The following is a 16,082-nucleotide window of genomic DNA, read 5'->3' as shown; positions in this document are numbered from 1 at the left end:
TTACCTTGACACTGATGATGAATCCTGCTCCTTCATCTGGCTAGTAAATTTCCTGCAGGTCTGCATGCTTTTTTTTTCATATAGAATGCTTTAAAATATAGACAGATAAAAGGACAAATACACAGACATGCCACCTGTCTTGTAAATATTCTCGTTGCTTCAGTACCAGATATTTATATAACACCTAGAAGCTGAATGTAATTATTTTATCTTTGTTTCACATTCGTATTGTCTCCATCCAGAACAGAACACCCTCCACCCCACTATGATCTTAAGAGAAAATCTTGACATTATGGTATCAGTGACAGATATAGACAGATAAATTTGAATTCTTCCTTGGTGTGGCCACATCTTCACCTAAACCAGCCATAACCCTATAATCTGAACCAAGGACAAAACTCGTGGTGCAGTGGGATCCTTCCCTGAATTTGCACAACCTGCAAGCATAATTCCGATTGGAGGGAGGACACAGTTTGTGAGGGTGTCAGACTTTCAAATAAGAACTGCTGTACCATTAGTGCCTATTTCCACTTCTGCACTTAAAAACGCAGTATGCATATCGTGTTTTTATCATGTTTTCAATGCGTTGTGTTAAAATTTAGCAAACTGTATACGTTTTTTAGAAGCATTTCACATGCATTTCCATCCCTGGTCACCTGGGAAAAATTTGACATAAAACTCATAAAAGCCCCCAAAAAAGCACCACGATGCTTTTTGATGCATTTGTGATGAGTTCTCATTTTTGGTGTGCTTTTGAAACAGGGTACCAAAGATGCTGCAAGCAGAACTTTTTAAAGTTCTGCACTCTTAATATTGCAGACCAGTGAAATGCACAGATAGGGTAGATTTAGTCATGCGTCTAAACGTCCCTTGTCCTTGAAGCTTGATCCACGCTCAGATCGTGCTCCAGAGGCTAATGACAGGCGGTGGTGCAGTGGTGCAGTGGTGCAGTGATACAACACCTCCTCACTGCCTGTTTTAGCCCCATGTTTGCCAACTATCGCTCTGCAACCACATGCATTGCATTGTAGGCAGCAGAAACGTGGTTCAGCATTTCTTCTGCCCCACCTCCTCCCAACTTCAAGTCTAAGACTCCATTCACACCAATGCACTTTTTAGTGCTTTTTACTTTTGCAGAAACGCACTACAGTCCATTTAACATGGTTTCCTATGGAACATGTTCACATCTATGCTTTTTTGAGCTGCTGCATTTTTGGAAAGGGTCAGGGACTTTTTAAGGGTCAGTTCACACTACAAAAATGAACTCCAGATGAATTACAGATACCTTTTTGTTTACAGTTCACACCACATACAGTTCTGGTGCAGGTTTGATGCAGTTTGCCATGCTCCAGTATGGTTCTGTGCAGAAAAAAATGCAGCATGTTCTACTATTTATTCTGCACCGGAAACTGACTGGAACTGACTGCACTGGTGTGAACTAGGACTATTGGAATACATGGAAAACACTGTGCATACATTTTTGATGCAGATAAAAACTGCACTGGACTGCATTTAGTGTGACCTAACCCTAAAAGCAAAAAGCAGTGTTTTTGCTACAATAGAGTTCAGTAGAGAAGCTGCTGAAATGCCTGGCAGAGTGTTTTTGTCGCATTTTGCATTTTGCATTTTTGTTCTTCCCAGTAACAAAAAAATTCCACTTTAACAAAAAAAAAAAAAAGCTGAACAAAATGCAAAACGTGGTAAAAAAAAAAAAGCATCAAAATGAGTGTAGGAAAAACTCAGAATGAACTGTAAAAAGCACTGCAAAACGGACAAAAAGCAAACTGCATAGGTGTGAAGGAAGCCTGAATGAAGCCTTAGGATTTAAAGGGAACTGTATTTCACATGTTTTTGTTGCACTGGAATGGTGCCTTATAGGGTGGCAAAAGCACCCCAGTGTGAACAGGGTTCAGTGTCAGTTCTGTATGTCAGTGGTTCATGATATGCAGAGAAATGTATGGACAGGAAGGGGTTAAGTAGACAGACAAGTCTGGGAATTGCCCTAAACTAACTTCCCGGCTGAGCTGTAAAGTATGGGGGAAGACATGTTCTCGGCAGATCTGGTCGGTGGGGGGAGGAATTTTTTTTGGGGGGGGAGGTAAATTAAAAGCAGATCTGCAAAAAAAAATGACTTAACAGCAAATGATTCCATTCAGGCGCATCAGTGAGCCGGCAGCCTATTTGGTCAAAGTCTGGAGAGATTTCAACATTCCCAATAAAAATAAATCATAGATTAATTGATAGCCCCTAGAGAGCCAACACAGTCCGACAATTGTGATCTGCCAGAGATTGGATGGTGTGCAGGCACAGGAAGACAGGCATTAATAGAATCCGAATTGCAGCAGAGGGAGCTGGAAATCCCTCCTCATTCCCCTCCAGCCTTCCTTACATTGTATCCACACACAGGCAGACCTGGGATCATCGCCCGATCCAACCCTCTACCCGACAATGGCAGTAAAATGAACAATATGGGCTCTTTACTTCCATATAGATCATCTCACATGTAGAGGCTTCATGACAAGATTTCTGGTTGGCAATGGAATTGTATGATGGGGATTGTGTTGTGTGTTCTGCTGGCAGGAATTCATCATACATCCCTGCAGACATTGAACATTGAGTGTTGGGGTTATGGCACATCTATGAACAGGATGGAGGATTTACTAAAAGCAAATAGACTGAGCACTTTGCAATAGCAGTTGCACTCTGCATGGGTATTTGCTCCAGAGGCGGGTAAATAAGGGAAGCTTTGGTGACTTCCATCATCCAATCATGTGCAGGCAGAATGCTGATTTTTCTTTCTTTTCCTTACATGTGATTGGGTATTCTTTGTAAAGTGAGGCTTCCCCTCATTTACTATCTGGAGCCCTCACAGTGTGCTACTGCTATTGCAAAGTGCTCAGTCTATTTGCCTTTAGTAAATCAATCTCAATAATTTGCACCCATAAACAGAAACAAAGTTAGCTGGGACTTGTAGTTCCCCAGGTCTCCCATCTGATTAGGACACATGATGAGTAGGGGGAGGGGAAGGGTTAAGTCTGTGCTCCTGTGGCCCCAGGCAAGGGGAGAAATGACCCCGTAGCAGCATCCAGATGTGGCAGGCTCTGGGGACCTGGATGCAGACCCCTGGATTGTGGAGCAGACAGAAGGAGGGGGGAGCAGTGTACCCCTTCCATCCCCTCCTCCTCCTCCTCTATGGAGACAGGCCCTCCCCTCCTTCACCTACACCATCCACAGACCCCCTACACCCCCCACTCTGCACTGGAAATTGAGGAGGCTAATTTCAGGGCTAGCCTGACACACTGGGGAAGCTATGGCTCTATGATCGGTCCTGGAGGAGCACACACACACACACGTCGACCCTGCCGGAGCCTGGACTCTGCCACACCACAGATATGCATCTGAAGAAACTGGTAGAGCACAGAAAGGTCGGTGAGACATTTATCTGTGCTGATTGCTGCTGAGATCGTGGACGATAGACATAACTCATCTCAATAAAACCATTAACTGTACAGTCACATCTGGCAAAGATAGTTCATGCCAACTTGCTGGATTCTGTCCAGTTACTGTGCACCAGTACATCCCAGTATAGACCAGTAACATGTCCTTATGGTAGCTCAGGTACTCTGCACTGCAAATCATCACTGCAATCTTCATCAGAAATAAATGGATTGATAGTCAGACAGACATGTACCATGGGGGGTGTTATATATTATAATGGGACAGAGGTGAGGCAAATATTGGGACAGGCAGTAATGGTAGAGATGGTCGTACTATATATTTATTGGGGCAGGAAGGGTATTTTAGACTGGGGCACCCAGGAGTAGAGGAGATGGGGACACTATAGATGGAGAAGGTAGTAACAGAATAGATAGGGGTATTCTAGATTGGGGAGGGCAAGGGTAGAATGTATGAGGGTATGTACATTTGAGCCAGTAGGGGTCGTAGAGATGGAGTTATGAATAAATTGGGGCAGGAAGCAAGAGATGGGGTATAATAAATTGGGGCAGGAAGCAAGAGATGGGGTATAATAAATTGGGGCAGGAAGCAAGAGATGGGGTATAATAAATTGGGGCAGGAAGCAAGAGATGGGGTATAATAAATTGGGGCAGGAAGCAAGAGATGGGGTATAATAAATTGGGGAAATAGTAGGAAAAATAGGAGTATAGAAAATGGAAGCAGGTAGTAGTAGAAGAGATGAAAGTATTATAAATAAGGGCAGTAGTAGAAGAGATGGGGGGTATATAAATTGAGGCAGGCAGTAGTAGAAGAGATGGGGTGATATAAATTGAGGCAGACAGTAGTAGAAGAGATGGGGGTGATATAAATTGAGGCAGGCAGTAGTAGAAGAGATGGGGGTGATATAAATTGAGAAAGGGAGTAGTAGAAGAGATGGGGGTGATATAAATTGAAGCATGCAGTAGTAGAAGAGATGGGGGTGATATAAATTGAGGCAGGCAGTAGTAGAAGAGATGGGGGTGATATAAATTGAAGCATGCAGTAGTAGAAGAGATGGGGGTGATATAAATTGAGGCAGGCAGTAGTAGAAGAGATGGGGGCGATATAAATTGAGGCAGGCAGTAGTAGAAGAGATGGGGTGATATAAATTGAGGCAGGCAGTAGTAGAAGAGATGGGGGTGATTATTGAGGCATACAGTAGTAGAAGAGATGGGGGTGATTATTGAGGCATACAGTAGTAGAAGAGATGGGGGTGATATAAATTAGGGCAGTAGTAGAAGAGATGGGGGTGATTATTGAGGCGTGCAGTAGTAGAAGAGATGGGGGGGATATAAATTAGGGCAGTAGTAGAAGAGATGGGGGTGATTATTGAGGCGTGCAGTAGTAGAAGAGATAGGGGTGATATAAATTAGGGCAGTAGTAGAAGAGAAGGGGTTGATTATTGAGGCATACAGTAGTAGAAGAGATGGGGGGGATATAAATTAGGGCAGTAGTAAAAGAGATGGGGGTGATTATTGAGGCATACAGTAGTAGAAGAGATGGGGTGATATAAATTAGGGCAGTAGTAGAAGAGATGGGGGTGATTATTGAGGCATACAGTAGTAGAAGAGATGGGGGTGATTATTGAGGCATACAGTAGTAGAAGAGATGGGGGTGATATAAATTGAGGCAGGCAGTAGTAGAAGAGATGGGGGTATTTTGGGGTAGAAAAGGTGAATGCGGGCAGCTCTGGACTCACAGAGTTGGGGGCAGATCGCACAGTGTGGAGCATTCCAGACAATGCTGCCCCCGACCCTCCTTATCTCCCCTCGGCAGATCTCCTGTGTGCTGGATGTCATGTAGCAGCAGCGCTTCGCTTCCTCTTAAAAAGTGACTTCACTTCCCAAAATTAAGAAAAAAACTTTCATCCGGTGAAGTGTCTCTCTGCCCCTCTCCGGCACTCAGAGATAGACAGACAGACGGACAGACAGAGGGGGATCGGGTCAATGTATGGGATGGTTCTGGCATTCAGCAGCACATGGACGGGACCATCAAGGTAAGAAGAGCAGAGGCTGCTCAGGGCCAGTGTGTGGCCCTCCTCTGACCCCCTGCGATCCGCTCCTGGGACCCCCGATTGCTGCCATTGCATATGTGGAGGCGACCGGAGTCTTGTGCAACCGCGGTCAGTGTGGGGGCGACAGCAGAAAACACAGAGGACGCACACTTCATACAACTACATCCACAGTCTGATGTACACACACAGGGTACTCAAACCGACACACACACACGGATTATACAACTGGTCATGCACAAACCAACATATGCACAGATTACACAACTGGTCATGTACAATCCAACATACATACAGATTACACAACTGGTCATGTACAATCCAACATACATACAGATTACACAACTGGTCATGTACAATCCAACATACATACAGATTACACAACTGGTCATGTACAATCCAACATGCACACAGATTACACAACTGGTCATGTACAATCCAACATACATACAGATTACACAACTGGTCATGTACAATCCAACATACATACAGATTACACAACTGGTCATGTACAATCTAACATGCACACAGATTACACAATTGATCATGCACAATCCAATACACAGTACACAGTGGATCATACACAATCCCACATACACACAGATTATACAACTGAGTATGCACAATTCAACATACATAGTACACAAATGAGTACACACTGTCCCACATACACACAGATTATACAATTTAACACATAAAATCTGACATACACACACAGTACACAACTGAGTATACACAGTTGTCCACACACAGATAATATACAACTGAGAATACACAACGCAGTATGCACACACACACACAGTACACAACTGAGATACACAATCCCCTCAAGCGATTTAATTTTAGTAAATCAGATATTATATCTAAGTAAACAATAAGAAAACACTACAAACTGTGATACAAAGCATCATGCTCTCCCCCATATCTCTGTATACACCATATTTCTTTCTGTGTGTTGCATTTATTAATGTGTGCGATACAAGTTCTATAAGACAATTAGATGAGTGTATAGATGATTAGGACCTCGGAGGGTTTAATGTACCCCTGGGCCAGAGTGGATTTGTTTATTTTTAATGACTGCAAATATTTTCAGTTACTTGAGAGAAATATTTTCATTTTATTTCAAAGCTCTGCACAAATATTGACCTAAACTGAGTAAACCTTAGCGCCAAAATAGTGAATAATGCGACAATCATTATTTTGCTAAATGTCCATTTGATCCCGTTAGTGAGAGGGAAATGAGAAACTCTCCATGAAGATGAAGCCTGGAAACAGTCACATAGTAACGGGTAGCAGAGGTAGCAGCCACTGGCATCTGGGAAGCCCAGTACTGACCAAATCCTTCAAGTCATTACCATGATGTGTGCATCAACTAGAAGAGGCTTCTGTGCTTACATGTTATATTGTGTATAGAAGGTGTAGATAATGAAATGTCTTAAAGGTTTGGTTCATATTTTGCATGTGGATACTAGGCCTGGGGACCCTCCGTGTGGACAAATGCAACAGACCGTTGGTGGGGACAGGGCCTGTAGAGTTTCTTTGGGGAGAGGGTCTGGAGTTCTTTGGTGATGAAAGGACCTGGAGGCCCTCGATGGGACATGTCCAACAGACTTTTAGTAGAGTCATGACCTGAAAAGTCTAGGTGGGGAGAGGACCTGGGGACCCTCAGGGAGGACAGAGCCTGGAGAGTCCTAGTGGATAGAGTTCCTGGGGACCCTTGGTTTTGGACTATGCAGGAGACTCTCCATTGGAGACAAGGCCTGGAAGTCCTTAGTGGGGACAGGGCCTGGAGGCCCTCAATGAGGGCAAGGCCTGGAGATCCACAGTGTGAACAGTGTTTGGAGACCTTCAGAGGGAATGTATTATTCATGAATACATTGTTAGTGGTTGGATTTCCAGTATCTTACATGGTGCCACATAGCAGTTTGGACAAATGTAGCAGACTCTTAGCTGAAACAGGGTCTAAAGGCCTCTCCATGAGGACAGGGCTTAAATATTCTTGTTGGACCAGGGCCTGGAACCCCATGGTGGGACCAGGATGTTGAGTCCTCTGTGGGGACAGGACCTGGAGAGCCAAAGTGGAGAAAGGACATGGAGATCCACAGTGGGGACAGGGCCTGGAGACCCTCAGTGGGACCAGGGGAGGGTCTTGAACATTTATCCATACGTGGTCAATGGGTGGATTTTCAACATGTCATACAGTACCACATAGGAGTGGGTCAAATGCAGCATATCCATAGTTGAGACAGGGCGTGAAGACCCATCACGGGGAAAGGACTGGAAGATCATCAGCAGGGTCAGGGCCTAGAGAGCCACAGTGGAGACAGTGCCAGGAGAGCCACAATGGGGACAGGGCCTGAAGAGTCACAGTTGAAACAGTGCCAGGAGAGCCACAGTGGGGATAGTGCCAGGAGACCCACAGCGGGGACAGTGCCAGGAGAGCCACAGTGGGGACAGTGCCAGGAGACCCTCAACAGGGACAGGGGAGAGTATTTATTATTTATCAATACAATGGAGACAGGGCCTGGAGAGCCACAGTGGGGACAGTGCCAGGAGACCCTCAGCAGGGACAGGGTAGAGTATTTATTATTTATCAATGCAATAGGTAGATTTCCACCCTCTCATGTTCAAGGTGTCACACAGCTGTCAATAAACAATCCTAAAACTTACTTCTTTTTAGGTTTGCTGCATACGCCAGAAGGTTGATTAATAAGTAACTGTATCCATATTTATAAATATCTAATTCAAATAGCTAATGTAAAACACAATAGTACAATTATATTTTAATATGATCAAAGGAGCTAATTAGAGTAAGACAACTGTGGACAAATGGCGATCTGGATAAAAATAACCCTATGGGGGGGGGGGGAATTCAGCTTGTGGCTGTAGGAGGGAGACGATTACTGGGTATCTCGCACCAGAGCTGCCTGTGCCACAAACTGAGCTGCTGAGAATGGGGTTTGGTCTGCATGCCTTGGGTGGAGAACACTTTTGATCTGTGTATTTTTTCACTGAAATCTGCTGAGCTGCTGGAAAATGCATTTCTGAAATAACAAACTGCACCAAGTGAAAATGTTTGATTAGATCACAGAGTGGAGATAGCCCATAATGAGAAAGTGATGTTTTCTGTCAGAAGCAGAGCTATGTACAGGGAGGAGTCCCTCAGACTGGATGCAGATTAAACTTTGTCAGAGAGCCAGACGTATCATTTTACTGCGGCACACTTGATGCAGGTCTCTGTCAAAACTACTATGTCACATGTGAAGCAAGATCATAGTGTTGTAGAGCAGACTGAAACAATGTAGAAACTGTGTTTCACTTTTAACATTTATCCACCATTGCTGATGAATCAGCAGTAGAAGCCACTTGGGGCACCTTCTCAGATGCTATAGCAGGAAGCTTCTTGGAGTCAGGTGTTTGGTAGACTGCTGGTCTTTATTCAAAATGTCAGGTCTTAGAGTGATTGTAATATGACAGTTATCTATATATAATATCTAAAAATCACATATGTGGTGGGTACAGTCTGTGTTATCGTATAACTTGACTTCAGGGTATGAAAGTGTGTGGAGGAAGAACCGTGTATATTGTCCCAGCAACCTTTTAATTTTTTTGTTCTATGCAGAAAAAGTGATTGGAATTGGCTGATTAGGTGGAAATATGTAAATATTAACTAGAAACCAATTTATAATTGTAATTTTAAAGTGGCAGTGTATAGAAAAGGAGTATTTCCAGCAACAGTGGAGTCTGGTCAACTGAGTAACCTGCTGGCTTAATTTTTTTCTCTTGGAAAATCCAGTGGAGAAAATCTCCCTGTTACAGAGCTGGTGCCGTTCATGGTCATATTGCAGTTCTTGGTGTTCCTGCCTACCTTTACGCTCTGGGTCCCCCCACCCCCCCAGATTGCTGGATGTTTCCTCCATGCAGTTCAATTTTTTTTTGTAATATAAAATACACAAGCCTCCAACAGAGATAGTGGGACCCCCTATAATGTTGGTTGCAGGTGTTCAGTTCAGGAAAATCAGCACAGAGATTTCCCCAAAGGAGTCCCAGACAGATATAAGAAAAGCTTAGATGGTTTAAGGGCCCATTCACACCTAGACATTCTGTTGAGTACATTAACACAGTCATAGAAAGGAGTGAGAATGATCTTTAAAATTAACTAATTACCCTGCAGACTGGCCTCTGTTTTTACACAAGTCCTGTGCAAACAATGCCTTTGACACCTCAAAATGAGTTGGATATTTTACTGTATGCATTAAAAAAAAAATATTAGGGCAAACATCCTTGACCTGGTGCACTAATTTGCATATTCTGCATTACTTTTCTTCAACGGACTACATATGGCACCTGTGCATTAAAGAGCAGCCTTAGAACATTTGCACAAGAGTCATAAATCTAAGTAGGTCAACACTCTTACAAAAAAATCCTGTGCTCTTCATCTCCACTATGACTTTAAGCAATACAAAGTATGATAGAGGTTCTAACCTTTCCACACTCCATCCAAAACTAATGAAACAGTTTTAGCTTTAGACTATTTAATGTACTAGTTAGGGTCGGAACTTGGTAGCCAAAGCACCCAACACTTTAGCTGGCCCTTGACTTTTTCAATTATTTTGGATGAAGGTGCTCATTTGCTTGCTACATGGTTGTACTGGCTGGGTCCTGAATTCTGCATCAATATGTCCATGCTTGGCGAGTATAGACACTGTTTAGAAGCCTCTCGTGAAAACAGCACATCTCCAAGGTAAAACACCTTGTTATGAACGAGAATTGACATCTAGGAGGAAATACAGTATGTAGTTAAAAAAGGCTAAATGTAATATGTCTGTGAAGGTTTTCATTGATCAAGGTCATGGTGTGACTTCTAGTAGTTAGTCACAGTTCATTGGACTTGCTCTGTAATGCTGAAGATGTATCACCATTTATCCAAGTAGTTTCATCAGTTGTATGGGTGTCTGGACTCTTGTGGCATTATAATGAGTGGATCATGGAAAAATAACATGGTTGATTTCCAAACTTTACACCACTCTTTATGATTGGGATGTTATTATCTGATTTGACAAATTCATAGCACAATGGTGATAGGAATAAGGTAACAGTTGCCCATGTGGCTGTGAACACTCGTTTGGCCAGAGAAAGCTACTTTGATGGGTATTGAAAAGTCTTCAAAGTCTACAGAACCAGTCCAGTTAACGTGACTGTGTACTACTAGTGATACTAAGGTAGGCCATAGACAAGTCAAAAACCAAACATTCTATCGATCGAAAACGAAAATGCCATCATTTGTTTTGTTTTTCATAACAAAATCCAGCATGTTGGATCAGGCACTTTCAATTGCAACACGGAATTCTTGTGTCGCAGCTGGCACACTAATAATGCAAAAAATGAACGACTAGAATTTTTGTTCAGCTGCTTTAGTGATCATTTTTACTGGCTAATAAAAAAAAAATATAAGAATGCAGATCAGAGTATCTGGTACTTTTATCATCCTCTGAAAGCTTTAATTTGTAAATTTTTTCCCTAGTTATTAAGAGGTATTAATTTATTGGTGATTTTTGCCTTACATAAAGGCTGAATAAGCAAACTGCAGAGAGCGGAAGAGGGATAGGAAATGGATAATAAAACACATACAGGAAGAGAGTTTTATAATTTCTCCTGTAACATTTCTTTCTTTTGAGCAAATGGTAATAAGAGAAGTGAAGGAATTGCTGCACAAACAATACTAGTGGTGGGTGAAGACTCCATAATAATACCAGCAGCAATAACAATTTTGTTTTAAAAAAGTTACTTCACTTCCCCGTGTTTCACCTATGGCATCTGGAGGACGGGGGGGCTGATGTCACACTCCTGGCAAAATCCTGGGAATACAGAGTAGTTGAAATATCAAGAGAAAATGCCCTTGCAGAAGGCTGGAGCGTCATCTTGAGAGATTTTGAGATTTTGGTGGACAGTGATGTCATGTCCAGAGGTGAAGTAGAAGGGGGTAAGCAAAGTATACATGTCTGGTAAAAGGTGTTATAGTGAGCGCTACTTAAATGGAAAGGTATATAAATATGTATATACGACAAGAATGATGAGCAGCTGATACACCGAAAAGGTAACCAAACAAAAACCTCCAATGAAACATATATATCACATAGAATGGTGCAGCGCTAAATAATAAAACACAGTTTATACACACAATATATTAATGTGAATTTGTGTGAATTTGTACACATGCGTGATATCACTCCAATGGTGATCTGGAGTATTATTATATTGCACTATTATATTGAACTTTTTGAATCTACAGATCACCATTGGAGTGATATCACACATGTGTACAAATTCACACAAATTCACATTAATATATTGTGTGTATAAACTGTGTTTTATTATTTAGCGCTGCACCATTCTATGTGATATAAAAGTATACATGTCGGAACTGCAAACATTATGTGAGGAGTTTCAGAGGGGACTGGATATTCTATGCAGTGCTTGCATTGTACTTAAAGCGGTTGTAAAGCTTGAAGGTTTTTTTACCTATGCATTATATGCATGAAGGTAAAAACCTTCAGTATGCAGCTCCCCATTAAGTATAACATGTTTCATTTGTTTGTTTTTTTAATGCCAGCCTTTAATATCACTTTAAGGTACGATTAAGAGCGCCAAGTTCATGTAATCCCTAACAATGAGCATTTTGTTATATCTGGTTGACAAATGCTTGTGTAATCTGCAGACTTCCTATCCTATGTTATCTCAGAGAAACTAGCTACTCCCCACAGATTTTATGGATTTCACAGTCATTAGCCTTTGTGTTGTGGGGATTTGAGATTGGAAGGAGTTGGGTAGTTTTACAAAAGTCGCATGGCAGACCTGACACCACACAGGCAACAAAAAGCTGTGTGTTGTCAGCCCATAATAGGGGTTAGGAGCCGAGTGTATTTCAGGCAGGTGTTTTTTTGTACTTGTACAGTTTTTAAAGGTATAACATGTGAAATAGTTATATTTCATATGGACTCCTGGCTAACATTGTCTGTAGCAGGTTGCGGTGTCAATTGTGACAATATGGGGTTTATTTACTAAAGCTGGAGAGTCCAAAATCAGACTCCCTTCTGCATAGAAACCAATCAGCTTCCAGGTTTCATTGCCAAAGCTTCATTGAACAAGCTGAGGTTAGAAGATGATTGGTTTCTATGCAGAAGGGAGTCTGATTTTGGACTGTCCAGCTTTAGTAAATAAACCCCTATATTTCCTTGAAAGAGGTAATACCTGCTCTGTGCATAGTTATTGCGCAGACAGGTTCCTTACTTCCTTTCAGACAGAGTCTCCTGCCGGCACTGTCTGCATTCTCCTTCTGGCGCTGTCCGCTTTATCCCCCTCTGAGTGCCTCCTTAGCAAGCAGGATGCCAAAGAGGCATCTGTATGTGCACGCTCCCAAGTTAGGCTGTGTGTTCCCATAGACACACACAGCACTGTATGCTATGCTGTGTGTTTGACTGACTGACTCTGCTGCCTCTACTATCTCCTGTGAAAGTAGGAAGTGAGGGATGTGGTGCTGCACTCGGGACAGTGCTGGAGTGGTGAAAGAAGTCAGGTAGTTTTTTTATGGGCGGGGTAGGACAAGTAGAGGGACATTTATTTAAATTAATGCAGAGAATTCATTCAGGTAAAAAACATTTTGATTTCAGATCCACTTTAATATACGTTATGCTTGAATTAAAAACAGCAGTACAGCATAGTCAGCACATGACAAGGGGCCAGTGATATTAGTTATAGTAAAAATGACAATTACCATAATGATATCAGCCTCCCTAATGGGCTTCCTCCTACCCCAGGCCCTATAGCAGCTGCAGCTATAACTATTGTTACACCACTATGTGCACGTATTTCAGAGATATGCTGCATATGTTTTTGTTTTGTTTTTTTGTAAGAGTTTTCTTATATCTATTCAATAGCTGCTAAAAATACATGTCCATCCTTTCAAAAATCCTATGAGCTGATAACTTTGTGTGCTCTCTGCCTGTTCTGACTGTTAGCCATTACTTTTCTCTCAGCTATCTCTGAAGACTACAAAACACATCCCCGTATGTTATTGAGTAGAGGAGAGGGGAGGTTGTCCTGTAATCCTGTCCTAGGTTGACAATGCTGCTCCTACAGAGATACAGTACCTTAAGACAGGACATATGTTAATGGCAGGATTATCAAGAGAAAATAAAGGTAAAAACAGCCTGACAAAAGAAAACTAATACAGCCACAAGGATTAGTAATCTGTAATATATATATATATTTTTTATTTGGGCCTTCTAAAAATTTAGTCATTTCACACAGCATAATAATGATGCTAAGAGCAGTAACTAGCGGCCTTGTATTTGTAACGTGGCCTCCTACATATCCCAGACATGTTTAATTCCTCCCCCTTGCGTGCTGGAAATGAGATGTGTTTCATGCTGTGGGTCAGTGTTCTGTTTTTCTGTTTTGCAGAGATAGTTTAATACTTTTTATGGGTGTAAAGCTCTGAGCTTTCTGTTATTATTACATCTGTGTGGAAAATTGTACATGACAATATTGTGGTTATCCTGGATCAGTCTGGGAGACTTGTTTGTCTTCGCTGTCTGATAATTCACTGGCTGACCATGGGAAGCCCCAATACATGGATGTTTTGGTTGTATGCTATAATGCCATACCTAAGAAAATCAGGTGGTTTTGGTGCGAATATTTCCAGTTGCCGACAATGAATAATCTGATTGTATGTTGACCAAATCTCTATATATCACATATACATAGCCATTGGACAAATGCTTCTGTTGCACTCTCTATAGTATGGAGAAATGTTTTATGGCAGATTTGGCCATGGGCACTGATGGCCCATCTGAAACGCTAGTTGCATGGTTGTCATAGTGACTGTGGCCGCATTTTGTTTGGTAGATTGTAAGCTCTAAGGAGCAGGGCCCTCCTATCCCTCTTGTATTGAACTGTATTGTTACTGTATTGTCTCCCGTTATATTGTACAGCGCTGAGCAAACTGTTGGTGCTATATAAATCCTGTATAATAATACATGTTTTTGCTGTGTACAAGCTTCTTTATACAGCTATCCATCCTAATTGCCCTTGTATGATTGACCTATACGGGGTTTGTGAAGGCATAGGAGTAGGCCAGAAGCTATTAAGGTATCACTTTCCTTCAAAACAGAAGAACTCTTCAGTAAGAATTTGTAAAAGAATTTTTAATCAACTTGGTTTACTTTTTAATTTCCACGAATGGAGATAATCCCCAATAATTTCTTGATACGTTTGCTGTACATTAGCATGAATGACAAAAAGCCACCTACAGCCATAGCAGCTAAAATAACCACCATGGAGCCAGGGGCAGGAGGGGTCTGCTCCCTATGTCTCAAAAGGGATTCTAAGAAAAAATTAGCACATTCACAAAATTCATCAGTTTCCTCTCTCCATGGAAGATCAGCCTGCTGGTTCTGGGGTTGAGAAGTGCAGACTAATTTACTATGCATTGATCAGAACCAGTTTAGCTCTGGCTGATCATGAAGGTTCTTGGTTCTATCTTTTGGTTTATAAACTCAAGGAGAGAACCAGCACATCCTGTTATAAACCAATTAGATTTTCTGGCTACAGCCTACAAATTAAACCGGTCATAAGTGCGAAGGGGTGTAAATAGGAGCTTTATTAGAGTTACAGTGTAGGCTGCCCACTTCTGACCATCAGAAATAGACTGGTGCTGGTGCATATTGCGATGAATTATAAGCCACCTGCCACTGATGGCGAACTCATCAGAACTTTTCCACGGGACCCTGTGATTTTTTTTTTAGTTATTGTATACAGCTCTGTTGGGGTATACAGGGCCGTAGTCACCATTAAAGTGTTACCAAACCCATGACCCTGCATTCACTATATCTGGTCTCCCACAGTACACACAACATGGAAATGCAATTATTTTGGTAAAAAATAAACTGCTAAATACCATCAGCAGTATATAGCACTCTTGTGACTTCTATCAGTGTCCAGCTGAGTACTGGATAAAGCTTGTAGGAGGAGTTTTCATTCTGCTCTGACTGTCCTATAAAGCTGCATTCACCCCTCACCCTCTGCCTGGACAGTGCTGATTGGGAGAGTGCATGTGATCAGCATAGGGCCAAGAAATTTTTTTTTAGCAATAAACACAGCATTTAGCAATACTAACTGAGCATGTACAGAGTGACTCCTATAGCTTTGTACTATCAGCAGATGGATTGGGGACAGCAGAAGAGAGGGAGAATCAGAGAAGTCAGGATCAAACAGCCTTTTTACACAATAGAGAAAATACACCCCTTAGGTTCCACAGTTCGTATAACAAGCATGCCTTACTGCATATAAAGACTGTTTTTACTGTTGAGGGTTTAATTACACTTTAAGCAAAGAGGTGACATTTAATTTTGCAATTATTGACAACACTTTTGTTTGCTAAAATAAGACGGAACATAGACATAGCACATAGTACACCTATTTACAGTAACAACTGTTAGAAGTAAAGGGGGTGTTCACAGTCTGATCCCATTTGGAGAGTTGGGAATTCTATTACAAATTCTTTCCAGAAGAAAAA

At 41.9% G+C, this 16,082-nt stretch overlaps 1 protein-coding gene across 1 annotated transcript in view; it reads left to right on the top strand.

The window, feature by feature from the left end:
• Positions 1-5,362: 5,362 nt before the first annotated feature.
• Positions 5,363-16,082, top strand: part of FLI1 (Fli-1 proto-oncogene, ETS transcription factor) — a 133,538-nt gene continuing 122,818 nt past the window's right edge. The window contains exon 1 of the mRNA XM_089652096.1: positions 5,363-5,491. Coding sequence (XP_089508222.1) covers positions 5,474-5,491 — 18 coding nt within the window. The 5' untranslated portion in view covers positions 5,363-5,473. The remainder of the gene's footprint in view (positions 5,492-16,082) is intronic.

The sequence above is a fragment of the Staurois parvus genome, unplaced genomic scaffold (genome assembly GCF_062004578.1).
Source record: "Staurois parvus isolate SC_StPar_1 unplaced genomic scaffold, SC_StPar_1.0 ptg000671l, whole genome shotgun sequence".
In the NCBI taxonomy this organism is placed as follows: Eukaryota; Metazoa; Chordata; class Amphibia; order Anura; family Ranidae; genus Staurois; species Staurois parvus.
Note: the sequence above shows the minus strand (reverse complement) of the source record. Positions and strands in the feature narration are given on the sequence as shown.